Consider the following 16,920-nt stretch of genomic DNA (forward strand, 5'->3'; position numbering starts at 1 on the left):
GGAAGGTAAACCTTCAGCCCAGTCTGAGGTCCTAAGCACTCTGGAGAAGGTTTTCGTCCAGGATATCCCTGTACTTGGCCGCATTCATCTTTCCCTCAATTGCAACCAGTCGTCCTGTCCCTGCAGCTGAAAAACACCCCCACAGCATGATGCTGCCACCACCATGCTTCACTGTTGGGACTGTATTGGACAGGTGATGAGCAGTGCCTGGTTTTCTCCACACATACCGCTTAGAATTAAGGCCAAATCACCAATGTCATGATGGCAATGGCTTTGATTTGCTTAGGGTTTCCACATATTCATCATCATGTAAAGTCACTGTCTGTTTCAGATTGGATTTGAGAGCTGAAGTCACTGGTAGCTGAGCGTTGTGTGAACTGGACATTGAAGTGGACATGCATGGAGGCTGTTTTCATTGAGTGCCAAGGCTCTGTTTTAATAATTATCTCAGACACTCACTTAATTTATTCCACACAGACATACTTTCACACAACTTTCCTTGTCTATTCAATGTGAGTTATATTCATAAAGCAATTACTTCTGTACTTGTCATAGTAACATTGAATGTAACTGATATTTATATACTCTACAATATAATTTTTTGAGTATCATTTTGATATAAACAGTCAAAATAAAACACTTACTAAAAAAGATAACGTTATTTGTTAACCTGCATGTCATCTTACTATAAACCCACATCAGAGAACTGTTGAAATATTAACTTTAATTAATCTCAGAAGATATTACTCTGAGGAGGAGACAGGAGAACAGAGTTTGGCTGACAAAAACATTTTATGAATGTTTGAAATTTTGTATGTTTTCACAGAAAATTCTTAAACACAAAGAAGTTGTTTTTCAGTGCAACATATGGTCAAAGAACAGACACAATGTATGCTTATATATGATGTTTATTATTATAGTATTAACAGGTGAGTAAATTATGACAGAGTTGTAATTTTTGGGTGGACTTGTACCTTTAATATTTAATAATCTATTTGTATTTGGAGTTTGGTGATTCCCAAACAGGTGTATGTGGAAAGATTGTGATGTTTAAAAAAAAAAAAACTTAAAATAAAATAAATTGAATAATAATAGAAGAAAATATGTGACAGAAAAAAAACAGGAAATTGTGCAGTTTAGTGTTGATAAAGATACTGATGGGCCTGTGGAGACTGGGAAATACTGGCTATTAAAAAGAGAGAGAGAGAGAGAAGATGATGAAAGAAGGAATGACACAGGATCCTGTCTCAAGAACACGCCCACAATATGGGAGCTAATGAATATTCATGTAACCCCACCCACTAGAGCAGTTTTTTTCACAGGAAGTGAATATTACACAACACCGGTGCTGTGGCAAGCAGAAAACAAGATTATTTTTCTTACCCCATTGGCAGATTATTTTGCTTGTTTCAAGCAAAAACTCACTTGAATTCGACTTGTTTTTTCTGAAAACAAGACAATAATTTTTACTTGTCTAGAAAATCCTTCTTGATTTAAGAATTTTTAGATATTTTGGCTGGAAACAAGACAAAAGATCTAAGCTAGAAAAGCATTTTTTGCAGTGTGCGTATGAGCGCTGATAGGTTATAGGTAATTAAAGGCTCATTATTATTAATTATATGGTTTATTAATATAAACATGACACTAGAAAAATCTTTAGTCGAGGACAGCCCTACAAAATATAGTTTTTCTTTTTAACAGCTGTATGGCATTAGAGAAAAGACGAAAAATGCACAATAAAATGATCGCTAAAATTCACGAGGTACAAAAGTCTAAAACCATTAGTGAAAATGCCTCAAATGTAGCATTTTCTAATTTTAAGCATATTTAAAGCTGCAGTCCGTAAGTTTTGCCTCTTTGTCGACATCTCAGATCAAATGTCAACAGAACTTTTTTATTATTGCTGTATATCTTTTGGTTGTTGTTGTTTTTTTCCAGCATGACAAGCTTTATTAAATATCACCCCAGGAAAAGCTGATTTAATATTTCATTTCATAAATATCACATCAGAATGTCATAGCAAAAAAATCACATTAGGACACCAAATATGCACAGATACAGAGAAAGTACAAGCTCTATATTCAGTACAGTGTGTCTCAGTGTAGAATGTGAAGAGCTGCTGGATTCAGTGCAGCAGGATGAAGGAGAGCAGAGAACCGCAGAGGAACAGGAAGCTCTGAGTGATGCTCTCAGCACTGTTACACAGGTTCCCCTCACAACATGAGGCACTCTGAACATCTCTAACCAATGTCTTGGTATTACACAAAGATTTAGAGACTCAGCCTTTTAGAACCATTAACTGGCCTTCGAAACTCTCTGATGAAAAGAAAGAAAACACAGGTTGAGTCTAAGTTTTACTGGTCTATATGATATGTATTAAAAGTTTAAACATACAAAAAAACAACAACAACAACAACAACTTTAATCTTCTTTCTTCTTCCTTAAGCAGATTCTCACCTGTTGCTGTAATGCAGTGGTCTTCACTCCCTGTACAGCGCAATATGTTTGAGCAACTCTGTCCATCACAAGAGTAACATTTCTTTCCATTTGGGGCAAGAGAGTTGGGATCTACAGGAGGAAAACCAGTATTCTTTTATTTTATTGTCCGTACAAAATATAACATCTAATGAAACAACCCTCTGTTAGCTGCTCCATCCAATCAGTTCACAACTGACAAGCCACAGCCTGTATTTTATTTCCTCTTTGAAAGTACTGTAAAAAAGTTTGATGAAATGATTACCTTTTGAAGTTGAAACAACACATTGTTACTTATTGTACTGTTGTACATTTGCATATGGCCAGTAAAGCACAATACCTGGAGCGTCGTGGACGTTACAAAGGTCAGTGTCACAGCAAACTGAAGACGTCCTTACAATGCCGACATTCATGGACCCATTTACACAGTCAGAAACACAGTGTTTAAGCTTCACGTTAGCACTGATGCCACATAAAAACATGAATGATTCAGGGGGACAAAACAGTTCAACAGAGCTAATTATTTTGATGATAAATTGATATGTTAAATTTTGTAATTTTTCTCATTTCAAACTGTTTTCAGATATAAATCGTATTGTTAGCAGAACAGTCTGAGGGAAAACAAATGAAATATCTTTATTTGATTTAAATCAGCACAGCCAGCGAAGGATCAAATGCAACTGTTTTGAACGAGCGCACCTTTTTTTAACAACCAAAAAGTTTTGTTGTCTGTTGCGGAAGAACAGACGTTCCTCTCATTGATCCGAGTCGTACCACGCAGTGGATAAGCGCCATTAGAGTTACTTCCTCATTCCTCTCGGACAGTTTCTCAAAATCATTTTTTAAATGTTAGGGTTAGGAAAATCATTTGCTTGGAAGTTGCATTATCCTGTTTCTTGTTCAATAATATATATCATTTTAGACATTTTTATGAACTAGCGTAGCGTTAGTTCTGGCAGGTCACGTTAGTCAAGCTCGCATCAGTTGACTCTCAGCTGATCCCCATCAACCTATGGGAATACGACACCTATCTAAGCATTCATATATAAGGTCCCTCAGTATTATCAGCAGTTTTCGCATTGCTCAATAGCTAATTACCCTCCTCCATCCCCAGCTCCTCCTCTGCCAGTCAGGATTCAGCCTTCTGATTCTCCTTTGAATCAGACTAATTCTAAAATGTGTACATAACATTATTGAACTTTAATGATATCTGCGATACATTTATGTTGGTTCTGTTCTGTTTACCCTGGGGGGGTTATCGCTGCTCTCCCTGCTCTCATCCATGCTAGGCTGCATGGATGCGCAGGGAGTTCTTGCCCAGAACAGAACCATACCGCCAATCCAAACTGTATGCTAATTGTCAATCATCTTTGACGATAGTGGTCCTGACAGAATTCAGTTTTCTCAATGACACGTCTGTTTTAGGATTTGTTCATATTTTCATATCCTTTTTTTAAAAAAAAGTTTGTCATAGTCATGTGTCCTGTTTTGTCACGTGATTCCCTCTTATCCTGTTTCCATACTCTCGTGTCTAACTTTATTTGAGTTTTGGCAAGTCTGTATGTCATCGTGTTCAGTTCAGTCCAAGTCATTATTATTATTGATTACCTAGATTTTATTTACTAAAAAAAGTACAAAAACAAAATGATTGAAACATTAGACTAACAGTTATTTCTCAACTGGCTGTATGATTCAGTCATTGTGTAAAAGTGTCCTTATGATGATGAAAGTGAAAAAAAATCTTAATGATATGTCATACAGTCACTTTCTACAGACATTTGAGGAAGATCTTTTTGAATATGCTCTTGAAGAGCTTGATGTACCTGCACAAACCCAGACCTGAAAATCATGTTGCATGGAAGATTATGCACCAGCAATAGTATTAGTAGAGGGACAACAAATTGATACAACATAATTATGAAACTTAAAATTATTGAGCTGTGCAGTAGGTGTTTGATGTCAGCAAGTGCAAAGATCTACAGTAGATGTACAGATGTTATGTTTCCACCTGCTGTTAAATGATGCTAAATTCTGTTTTGAAATACAGTACAACAGTATATTTCAATCCATCATACTGCATATACCAATATATGTTGCCACTGTTAAACTTTAGCACTTGGAAGCTCCACTGGAATGTCAGCTGTTTTTCTCCAATATAGTAATAAATATCAGTTTAGTAATAAAAAGACAACAATTCAAACACTATTTGTTTTTGTACCTGCTGTGAAAAGAATGAACAGAAGAAAAACAGTGCAATGCTTTGATCTTTTAAGGTGAATGAAATAAAGTGCCTGTTGCAGTGTTTATTTTATAGATTATCAGAATGAGTGATGAGTGAATTTACAAGTCAAGATTAGTTTCTACTATTTTAACTTATATATACTACATGAAATGATTAAAATAGGTACAATGTGACCTAACTGGATATTGGATTGATAACGTGTAGCAACTAAAACCAATGTGAAAAGTAAAAAGTTAAAAAAAAGTTTCGGGGTGGAATTGTGGCTGACCACAGATGACAGAGAAGCAGAAGTAAAACTTCTAGGCACTGAGAGAAATTTGAATGTATAATGTTATGTTATACATGTGTAACATGTGATGTGAGAGGGTTTGAAGTTTACAGCATTAGCTGAAAGACAGTTTTTATCCTTAAGAAAACCTGACATTTACCTGAAATAAATAAATAAATAAATTCTTGATAGTAAAAATGCAAATATTGTAATACAATTCTTTGAATAATTAAATAATTATCTTTCATGTTTCTTCTGAACACAACAATGACAATTTAATCATTTTTAAGAAATAACATCTTTTTTATTATTGCTGTATATCTTTTGGTTATTGTTGTTTTTTTCCAGCATGACAAGCTTTATTAAATATCACCCCAGGAAAAGCTGATTTAATATTTAATTTCATAAATATCACATCAGAATGTCATAGCAAAAAATTACATTAGGACACCAAATATGCACAGATACAGAGAAAGTACATGCTCTATATTCAGTACAGTGTGTCTCAGTGTAGAATGTGAAGAGCTGCTGGATTCAGTGCAGCAGGATGAAGGAGAGCAGAGAACCGCAGAGGAACAGGAAGCTCTGAGTGATGCTCTCAGCACTGTTACACAGGTTCCCCTCACAACATGAGGCACTCTGAACATCTCTAACCAATGTCTTGGTATTACACAAAGATTTAGAGACTCAGCCTTTTAGAACCATTAACTGGCCTTCGAAACTCTCTGATGAAAAGAAAGAAAACACAGGTTGATTCTAAGTTTTACTGGTCTATATGATATGTATTAAAAGTTTAAACATACAAAAAAACAACAACAACTTTAATCTTCTTTCTTCTTCCTTAAGCAGATTCTCACCTGTTGCTGTAATGCAGTGGTCTTCACTCCCTGTACAGCGCAATATGTTTGAGCAACTCTGTCCATCACAAGAGTAACATTTCTTTCCATTTGGGGCAAGAGAGTTGGGATCTACAGGAGGAAAACCAGTATTCTTTTATTTTATTGTCCGTACAAAATATAACATCTAATGAAACAACCCTCTGTTAGCTGCTCCATCCAATCAGTTCACAACTGACAAGCCACAGCCTGTATTTTATTTCCTCTTTGAAAGTACTGTAAAAAAGTTTGATGAAATGATTACCTTTTGAAGTTGAAACAACACATTGTTACTTATTGTACTGTTGTACATTTGCATATGGCCAGTAAAGCACAATACCTGGAGCGTCGTGGACGTTACAAAGGTCAGTGTCACAGCAAACTGAAGACGTCCTTACAATGCCGACATTCATGGACCCATTTACACAGTCAGAAACACAGTGTTTAAGCTTCACGTTAGCACTGATGCCACATAAAAACATGAATGATTCAGGGGGAAAAAACAGTTTATTAACAGTGCTAATTATTTTGATGATAAATTGATATGTTAAATTTTGTAAGTTTTCAGATATAAATCGTATTGTTAGCAGAACAATCCGAAGGAAAACAAATGAAATATCTTTATTTGACCCTCTAACTCTAGCACTCGCTATTCTAATTCTATTCTTAAAAAAAACTCGTCCCTTTTAGACTTCTATTCTATTCTATTTAGCACTCTATTCATTTACTGCTTGTTTTCTTTAAAAAGAAATTCTAATCTTTCTGTATTCTATCTATTTGTTTTCTTTTTATTTATTATACAATTAACAAAAGCAAAAAAGGCCTCTAACACTAGCTTGCTCTATTCTTTTTCTATTCTATCTGTTTTTTTATTTATTATATAATAATAAAAAAAGAATTTGCTACATGTGCTGCATTAAGCTAACTAAGACTTGTTATAACACATAAATCATTGCTCTCTTGTTGATTTTGATTGCTTCCATTTGTCTGCTAAATGACTAAATGTAAATATCAGAAAGACAGAATATTTTGTGTTTGAATTAGTATGTTCCTTCAGGAAAATGAGTAGCAGTTCTGTTACATTTCAGATCCATCATATTGGACTTACCAACGTCTGACACCGATGTTATACTTGAGCACTTGGAATTTGCACTCTAGCAGATTTCTACCTTTTGATCCGCACAAGAACCCGTCATACTGTCACAATTATAACAGCTGAAAGAGTGTCCAGAGAGACAGTGAGAGAGAAACATCTATTATCTGTATTAGCACTCAGTAACATTACAAACACTATTTGTCTTTGTACCTGCAGTGAAAAGAACGAACAGAGAAAAAAAAACGAGATTTGCAGATCCATCTTTGATGAGGAGGTGAATGAGATGACGTGTCTGTTTCAGTGCTCATTTTATAGCTTATCAGAAGGTGTGGGTCTTTATGTTAAAGTTTAACACAAGTCTCAATGGGATGTTTGATAAGGAATTACAGTCTACTAAACAATTTTAAAGGGACAGGTCACCCAAAAGTGACAATTCTGTCATAATTTATTCATGTCATTCCAAGCCTGTTTGATGTTCTTTCTTTAGTGGAGCACAAAATAAGATATGTGAAAAATGTCTCTGTGTTTGTGTGTGTTTTTGTCCATAAAATGAAACCCATTGGGGTTCAGTGTTGTTTGGGCTCCAAAGGTCTTTAAATATCTTCTTCTTGTGTTCTGCAGAAGAAAGAAAGTCATGCATACTTTGTTTACCAATGAATGCTGTATTATCTACATTCAGTATCTACATCCAATTACTTGTTTAATTTGTACGATCTTTTCACTTTATTATACTGTATTGTTGTAAAACATGAAAGGTTTTATGACCTACTCTCACACACACACTCATGAAACATTGTGTTTAAACAGAACCAGTTTCCTTTTCTGTGAGATAATGAAGGATCAGACTTGAGACGTCAGAAGATTTAATGACCTAGAATGCATCAGGCTGTCTTACTATCACTCTTTATGCATATACAGTGGTGTGAAAAGGTTTTTGCCCCCTTAGTGTTTTTTTGCATATTTGTCACACTTAAAAGATTCAGAACATCAAATGGCTGACGTAGATGAGGCGGCCGCATAAGTATTTCAGCAAGCTATTTGGATAAAAAAAAAATATTATCATCGTGAAAAGGTTACATGGCCTCGTCCCTTGAGCGAGTTGTGATTGAGGACGCGGGCTCAGCCTCAGTCGAGTTGCCAGATACACGCATTATAAGCGTCTATGGATTTCCCCCCCCCTGGAGTGTCTATCTACACTAAGTGCAAATAGCCCGCCTTGTTGATAGAGGCTATTTACAGTAGCTCCACCCACAAATTTTAGCTCCACCCACAAATTTTGTGTGTGACCCTGGAGCACAAAAGCAGTCTTAAGTCGCTGGGGTATATTTGTAGCAATAGCCAAAAAAACATTGTATGGGTCAAAATGATCGATTTTAATAATTAGGATATTAAGTAAAGATCATGTTCCATGAAAATATTTTGTAAATTTTCTACTGTAAATATATCAAAACTAAATGTTTGATTAGTTATATATGCATTGCTAAATATTGCATTGATATATATATATACTGACCCCAAACTTTTGAATGGTATAATGTATAATTTTACAAAAGCTTTTTATTTCAAATAAATGCTGATCTTTGGAACTTTCTATTCATCAAAGAATCCTGAAAAAAGATGTACTCAACTGTTTTAAATATTGATAATAATAATAATAATAATAATAATCAAAAATTGTTTCTTGAGCAGCAAATCAGCATATAAGAATGATTTCTGAAGGATCATGTGACACTGAAGAATGGAGTAATGATGCTGAAAATGTAGCTTTGATCACTGAAATAAATTATATTTTAAAATATATTCAAATAGAAAGCAGTCATTTTAAATACCGGTAGTAAACATATTTCACAATATATTATTGCTTTTGCTGTACTTTGGATCAAATAAATGCAGGCTTGGTGAGCAGAAGAGAATTCTTTAAAAAAACATTAAAAAATCTTTCTGTTCAAAAATGTTTTTAACTGGTAGTGTAGATATGTATCATTGCATCTAGCTGTTTTGGATAAGAATAAAACGTCAGGTCTGACAATATCGTGTCTTTTATAATTTAAATCTATATTTATTCGCATTGGCCCATGGAAACCTCTATGAACAAAATTGACTTGGCCAAAAAATCGCGTAGGGCGAATTTACGTTTTATTAAAAAGGGTTTTCGTATTCTACTCTAATGGCGCACACACACATTAGGATAGGTTAGATGCCTGCCTCCGTTGCGAGTCCCTATCAAGCACTTTACAGATTCAACTACTCTCCTCTCCTCCTCTTGCCTGGCTCTTTGGCCCGCATCACTCACCGCAGAGCAAGCCTGTTCTTGATAAATCTGCTGTGAAAACATGGGAAAAGCCGACGAGGAAGAAGTTGAGGTGAAGCGATCTTTATATAGGTGGAGCAAAATAATTAATCGCTCCGTCTATAGCGCATTGTGATTGGGTGGTTTACGCTGTCAATACAGGAGATAAACCAATGGGTCACTGGCTGCTCGCTGTCCGTGCGTGATGGTCCTTGATAAAAAAACATTCTGTCGGCCCCTTAAAGGCACAATATGTAAGATTTTTTAAATTAAAATATCCAAAAACCACTAGAACAGTGGTATATATTTTGCTGACTTGTGTACTTACATTATCCCAAATGTTTCGAAGAATATTTAAATGCAGAGAAATAAGCAATTTTAACTAGTGACAAGGACCGTGTCCATAGTGTCATTGTGTCGCCTGCCAATGACGTCATAACTCCTCGATTTCCGGTTTTGTTTTGTAGAAAACATGGAAACACCAAAGACGCTTTATTATGTTGTGCGTTTCATTAGACTGGTGATGACCGCACAGAGTAGCATTATAACAGAACTTTAAAACGTATCTAGTATGATAAAACAGCGCTGCTTTCCTCCACATACGCACGACCGGAAGGAGCGGAAGCGGTCAACTGTGGCATAATAAAAGCTCCGCTGCTTGCGAGCCGTGTGTTGCGCTCGTTTAGCGGCCTCGTTTAGCGGCCTCGTTTCGCGGCCTCGTTTCGCTTCGACGGCTTTCAGCCTCAGCCTGCTTCATTCTACTACGTTAATAAATCTTTAGCTCATCCATGAACGTGATTTCTGCCCGAGTCCTGTTGGATTGCATCGGCTGTGGGGATGAAGACCACAACTCCCATGATTCCACACTCAGTCACGGCGTCATCAAACTACACCATTGTCTCTTTGTTTATTTTGAATACGCGCCCTCTAGCATCGAAAATTACACATTGTGCCTTTAAAGGGTTAGTTCACCCCAAAATTAAAATTGTGTCATTAATTCTACTACGTTAATAAATCTTTAGCTCATCCATGAACGTGATTTCTGCCCGAGTCCTGTTGGATTGCATCGGCTGTGGGGATGAAGACCACAACTCCCATGATTCCACGCTCAGTCACTGCATCATCAAACTACGCCTTTGTTTCTGTTCATTTTGAATATGTGCCCTCTAGCTGCGAAAAATTACATATTGTGCCTTTAAGTGTGTCGGCCCACTATGGGGGTAGAATTGTTGCTTAATTCCAAATAAATAGATTATGATCCACAAATAAATAGAATGAGATCCACAAATAAATCTTAAAGTTTCACAAACATGAATTAAATTCACAAATAAATAAAATGAGATTTGCAAATAAAAAACATATTCACAAATATATATTTATGTCACAACCACAACTTTGCCTGGCATTTATTTGTGAATCGCGTCCTGTGCATTTGTAGATAGCGCACTCATTTGTAAATCGCGTCCTGTGCATTTGTAGATAGCGCACTCATTTGTAAATCGCGTCCTGTGCATTTGTAGATAGCGCACTCATTTGTAAATCGCGTCCTGTGCATTTGTAGATAGCTGCACGCATTTGTAAATCGCGTCCTGTGCATTTGCGAATTGTGAAACATTTCTTGCGTCAAGACGTGCTGACAATCCACAAATACGTGGACACCACCCACTGTCTACTCAAGCCAATCAGATAACAGCCACATTCGCTGACCAATCGTAGCACGATCTCGCTATAGCCAATCACGTTTTGCTTTAATACACGCCATCTGATCAAGACAATAAGAAAATCACTGGTAATTAATGCTACAACTAGTAATAATAGCAATTAAAAAGTGCTTATTCATTGTTCAACTTCCTTTTCCTGCCGCTCTAGCTTTGCACTATACTTGAAATGTGATTATTCCTTTGGACAGTCACTTGTGTTTGTTGTATTATTGTTTGTAGTATTTCCTCATTCTAAGTCACTGTGGGAAAAATCAAGCACATGATTATATAAAGAACATTACCTGCGGCATTGCAGAGGTCAGTGTCACAGCAGTGGGTAGTTACAGTCCCTCCAGTCGGGAGCTGTTGGGTCCCAGCTTCACATCTAAGTGCACACTGTTTAGTTTTGATGGACAACTTAGTGGAACCTGCAAAAAAAAGAAGAAGACACAAACCTTTTTTATAATAGGATAATTAAACAATTTCAACTGCAGTTTTGTGAAAAGATCAAAAGCATCCATGTCCATTTGTAACCTGAATGTAAATCATCTTCCTTTTATTTTAGCTGTAGAGAAACAGTCTGCTTGATACTGATAACCGGTATTTCCAATATTATTTTAATATATAGTTATAAACACACTGGTTTGTAGCGCACTGTTATTCTAGTTATTTACCTAGTGGATGATGAATCTGAAGTTTCACACATTAACAGAAACTTTATTTTGCATTGTAAAATGAAGTGGATACTTTATTCATCAATTAATCAAATTAATTACAATTTCCACATCATACTGGACTTACCAATGGATTGTTCTATTGTTTGGCTTTGACATTTGGAAAATCCATCTCCACATATCTGCACTTTTGCTTCACAGGTACGCCCCTGAGCAGATGAGCACATGTAACACTTGAGAGAGTATCCTTAAAGACAGAGAGAGACATTTAGTGACCTCCCTTTGTGTACCAAATAATACATAATTAAATACTTGCAGTGTTTTGTACCTCCAGTGAGAAAAATGAACAGAAGAACAACAGAGACACGCAGATCCATCATATATCAGACAGGAACAGAATTAAATAACTATGTTTTCGTTCCTTTTATGTCTGTTCAGAAATGGGTGGGTTTTCTGGGAAACCTTTGCTAAGTTCTACACTAGCCTATCATAGGCCTGCCAGTTACTCTTACAAAACAGGAAGAATTTTTAAACTTGCACTTTAGCTTCTTGGGGCTTTTTTGTGATGCAACAGAATAAATTTCTCTTGTTTGTCTCCCTCCTTCAAATGCATCTCTGATCACTCAGAGTGATTGTTTCCTGTTTCTTCTAATACATGCTGATCTGTCACATATTGCAAGAGTTGTCTCTTCCTCTCTTGCACACAGAAACTTTTCTGTGGTTATGATTTGAAATAAATAAATGATACTGTAAGAAGATGTAATTACTTGGTTATCCATTGCAAACCCATTCACTGATTCACTAATAAGAGCAGTTCATGAAAATTAAGCATTATGAAATGCAGTTAAATGAAATGATCACGGTGTACTGATGAAACATCATGTAGTGAAAATTATACTTTGGGATTTTGTGTATTGTAAATTGATAACTGAAAATATGCTTAAATGTTTTCAAAAAATATGCATTTTTTGCTGAACTATATCAGTTTTGAAAATGTACCACCAACTTGAAAAATTAGCCGTTTTTTAAAATTAATGTCAATTGTCACATTCACTTACATTCACTTACTTGCGCGTCATTTTACATTATTCACAAATTCAGTCTTCTCATGTTTCATGAATGAGGCATTCACAATGACATCAGACCAGCATTTTTTATTTGTGTTCATATTTTTCATCCTGTTCATTTTACACAGTTATTATTATTATTATTATAAAATTATATATATAATATATATTTATATATAATATAATAATAATATTATTATTATTATTATAAATTGATAATTATTAATACAATGACAAAACATTAATACATCAAACTTCTAAAAAACTGCACCTCTTGATGTCAACAAATGCAAAGGTGTTGTTTTACTAGTAGACAAAATATCATCTTCTGCCACCTGCTGATAAAAGTTGCTAAATGCAATTTGAAACTTTACTCAAACGACTGTTACATTTTGCAGTGGGTCCAAGTGGAAAACTGGCATTTACCTACATTTTTTTTTATAAATGTAGTATCGATATTACAGATTTAAGATATGAATCAAACTGTTATCAGTACCCAGCACTTCTCCTTAATCACATTGTGTTTCAAGTCCACTTTGTAAGTATTTGAGTAATATTTTTAGTAAATATGGCACCAGGAAAAAAACTGATTTAATATTTTATTTAGTCAATGTCACATCAGAATATCACAGCAAAGAAAAAACATTATCGGACACTAAAGATACATAGTACAGAAAATACTATGTATTCAGTACAGTGTGTCTGATTGTAGAACGTGAAGAGCTGCTGGATTCAGTGAAGCAGGATGAAGGAGAGCAGAGAACAGCAGAGGAACAACATGAGATGCCTTCAACATCACCAACTGATGTTGTGGCTTCACAGATAGATTTAGAGATGCAGCCTTTTACACCCAGTGACTGGCCTAAAAAACTCCCTGATGAAAAGAAAAGAAGACATGTCTTTCAAAGCTGCATGGAAATTGGTAAACGTGATCTGTATCAAATGCTCAAAACATCAAAGACATAAAAATAATGACTTCTTCCTTTTCCAGATTCTCACCTGTTGCTTGAAAGCAGCGGTCTTCACTCCCTGAACAGCTCAACATGTTTGAGCAGCTCTTCTCATCACAAGAGTAACATTTCATTTTTGGTGAACCACTACTTTAAAAAATCTGGAGGGCTGAAATATTGCTGAATCTCAGGAATGACCCCTATAGTCTCCACTGCAGATATTCTTACTCTAAAAAGTTACTACAGATATTGCAAACTCATTACTACAAAATTTCCCACCTTTTTTGAATAATTATTTGTCTGTTACAGTGTTGGTGCAGAATTTTATTTAACATTTATTGAATACAAGTACAGATGATCTGTTCCTTAAATCATGATACCGAAGAACAGTAGAACATTTATTATTGTATTTATTATTTTGGTTATTTTTTTTAATAAAATACAGATTTTCCATTCCTCAAATCATGATACCAAAGAACAGCAGAACAGCAAAACAAGCTTTATTAATAAAGTAGGGCTAGAAACGTGTGACGTTCAGTTTCTGCTGCAGCTGTAGAATCTGAAGTGCAGCAGGATTCACTGAAACAGGAAGTAGAAGAGCAGAGGAGACAACAGCAGGAGGAAGCTTCCCTTATACATGCCATCTGATCAAGACAATAAGAAAATCACTGGTAATTAAGGCTACTACTAATAATAGTTCTTAAAAAGTGCTTATACGTTGTTGAGAAATTTCATCACAACTGCACTTGACTAACTCATTAGATTCTCCTTTACCTGCCACTCAAGATTCTTCAGGACTACTCTTGAAATTTGATATTATGTTCCTTTGAACAATCACTTGTGTTTGTATTACTGTTTGTATTATTTCCTCATTTTACGTCACTGTGAACCAAACCTAACTGCTAATTAGCACATGATCATATACAGAAAATTACCTGCTGCATTGCAGAGGTCAGTTTCACAGCAGTGGGTAGTTTCAGTCCCTCCAGTTATTAGCTGTTGGGCCCCAGCTTCACATCTAAGTGCACACTGTTTAGTTGTGATAGACACCTTAGCGAAACCACCTGTAAAAAAGACACAAACCTCATACAATAGGATAATGAAACAATTCCAACATTTGCAGGTATGTGAAAAGATCAAAAAGCATCCAGAGCAGGCCCAGCCATTGTGAATTCTCTTCCTGTTATTTTAGCTGTACAGTTAAGCTGCTTGATATTTCATACTGGTTTTTCCTCATATTATTTTAATGTATTGTCATAATCATATACACTGGTTTGTAGCACAAGTAGTTTTGCTGTTCACTGCACTTTGTTATTCTAGTTATTTACCTATGGATGATGAACCGGAAGTCTGAGATGGTCCTCACTGCAGAACACAAGATCCAGGGGGCGTGGTTGGATCCAGATCCAACTCCTCCCACCTTACATATACCTAAACCTACCCGTCTCCACCGACAGATCCCTAAACCTACCCGTCTCCACTCCCTAGATGTGGATCCAACCATGCCCCCTTGGATCTTGTGTTCTGCAGTGAGGGGCTACAGGGAAGTCTCGCACATTAACAAAAACTTCGTGAAAAAATGAAGTGGATACTTTAGTCATGAATTAATCTCCAGCAATATTATCACATTCAGTAAGTTATTGCAGTACATTTTCTCATCATACTGGAATTACCAATGGATTGTTCTACTGTTTTGCTTTCACATTTGGAAAATCCATCTCCACATATCTCCACTTCTGCTTTACAGGAACCCCCCTGAGCAGATAAGCACGAGTAACACTTCAGAGAGTATCCTTTAAGACAGAGAGAAGCATTTAGTAACCTCTCTATGGGTACCAAATAATATAGAATTAAATACTTGCTGGGTTTTTTTGTACCTCCAGTGAGAAAAAAGAAAAGCAGAACAACAGAGACACGCAGATCCATCATGTGTCAGGAACAGAATGAAATAACTGGCTGCTTTTCCGTTTATGTCTGTTCAGAAAGGGGTGGGTTTATTGGGGAACATACGCCTATGCCTACTGTATAAGCCTATGTATACGAATTTGAAACGTCCACATCAGCAACTTAGGGCTTTATCGGTACACTGAACAGAATGATTTTCTCCCTCCTTCTAATGCATTTCTGAACAATCTGTAACCTTATATTGAATTCATTATTTTATTTCACTGTTTGTTAATCCACACTCTTAAAAAAAGATGTGCTGAAAACAACACAAGCTATGTTAAAACTAAAAATGTTTGTGTCAAAGCAACTCAAAATGATGGAGCAGGTCACGTCTTTTTGTTCATTAGAGTTACTTTCAGTATTTTTGACATGCTTGATATTAAAGAAGGGATGATTGTGCAACATTTAGGTGAGACATAACTGTTGCGTGTGTGTAAATAACAGACTACTGTACCAATGAAACAAAGTAACGAGCACCAAGAAGTCTCATTTATTAGTGAGAGCGTGGTTAAATTTACAAACAACTTGAGAAGAAACAGAAACACAGAGAGGAAACAAGAGTGTCGACAAATCAAAGAAATAATCAAAACCAAACAATTCCCATAACTATTAACCCAAACCAACTACCAAAATGAAAATGTAGAACCAAAACTAAAATCTTCGGCATATGTGATGCTTTAAAGGGTTAGTTCACCCAAAAAATGAAAATTAGCCCATAAATTACTCAACTTTCAGACGAATCCAGTCGGAGTTATATTAAAAATCGATTCCAGTGTACAACAGTGAGCACAAGCTAGATTAAAGTGATTATTACATTTTGAATATGGATATTTTTCTTACAAAAATGCAGCGATTCGCTACAGAAGGCCTTTGTTCACCCCCCGGAGCCGTGTGAGACACTTTTTTTTAATGGATGGGCGCATTTTATTTAACTTCTTTTGGACGGATGCATGCAACACCAGCTGAGTGGCATTGAACAGCTTGAAAGATCAAAGATAATTTTTTTTATATAGCTCCGACTGGATTCGTCTGAAAGAAGAAAGTCATATACACCTAGGATGACTTGAGGGTGAGTAATTTATGGGCTAATTTTCATTTTTGGGTGAACTAACCCTTTAAGTTTGAAAATGATGACAATTCATCGTTAAAAAAGAAGTAAATATTAGCATTTTATTTTTAAGTTTACTATTAAATTGTTGTATATGTATTTAATACTCCTTTTATTTTAAAATATAATAGTACACTTTAAAAAATGCTGGGTTGTTTCAACCCAACTTTGGGTCAAATATGGACTAACCCAACCGTTGGGTTAAATTTTTACATTACATTTTAAACC

The 16,920-nt window shown here is 35.7% G+C and overlaps 2 protein-coding genes and 1 pseudogene across 2 annotated transcripts; all 3 read right to left on the reverse strand.

Moving 5' to 3' along the window:
• Window positions 1-5,473: 5,473 nt before the first annotated feature.
• Window positions 5,474-8,107, reverse strand: LOC107585440 (urokinase plasminogen activator surface receptor-like; annotated as a pseudogene).
• A 2,887-nt stretch (window positions 8,108-10,994) lies between these two features.
• On the reverse strand, window positions 10,995-12,070 carry LOC107585441 (lymphocyte antigen 6B-like). The gene is made up of 4 exons (XM_016272458.1): window positions 11,949-12,070; window positions 11,748-11,867; window positions 11,249-11,374; window positions 10,995-11,008 (listed from the first exon to the last, which is right to left on the reverse strand). Exons 1-4 carry the CDS (start codon window positions 11,998-12,000, stop codon window positions 10,995-10,997), a joined length of 312 nt encoding a protein of 103 aa, XP_016127944.1. The 5' UTR covers window positions 12,001-12,070.
• Window positions 12,071-14,040: 1,970 nt separating this feature from the next.
• LOC107585406 (lymphocyte antigen 6D-like) lies at window positions 14,041-15,634 on the reverse strand. Its single transcript, XM_016272422.1, has 4 exons — window positions 15,515-15,634; window positions 15,311-15,430; window positions 14,573-14,701; window positions 14,041-14,281 (listed from the first exon to the last, which is right to left on the reverse strand). Exons 1-4 carry the CDS (start codon window positions 15,564-15,566, stop codon window positions 14,214-14,216), a joined length of 369 nt encoding a protein of 122 aa, XP_016127908.1. The 5' UTR covers window positions 15,567-15,634; the 3' UTR covers window positions 14,041-14,213.
• Between the last annotated feature and the right edge of the window lie 1,286 nt (window positions 15,635-16,920).

This window comes from Sinocyclocheilus grahami, unplaced genomic scaffold (genome assembly GCF_001515645.1).
Source record: "Sinocyclocheilus grahami isolate Dianchi unplaced genomic scaffold, SAMN03320097.WGS_v1.1 scaffold70.1, whole genome shotgun sequence".
Classification (NCBI taxonomy): domain Eukaryota; kingdom Metazoa; phylum Chordata; class Actinopteri; order Cypriniformes; family Cyprinidae; genus Sinocyclocheilus; species Sinocyclocheilus grahami.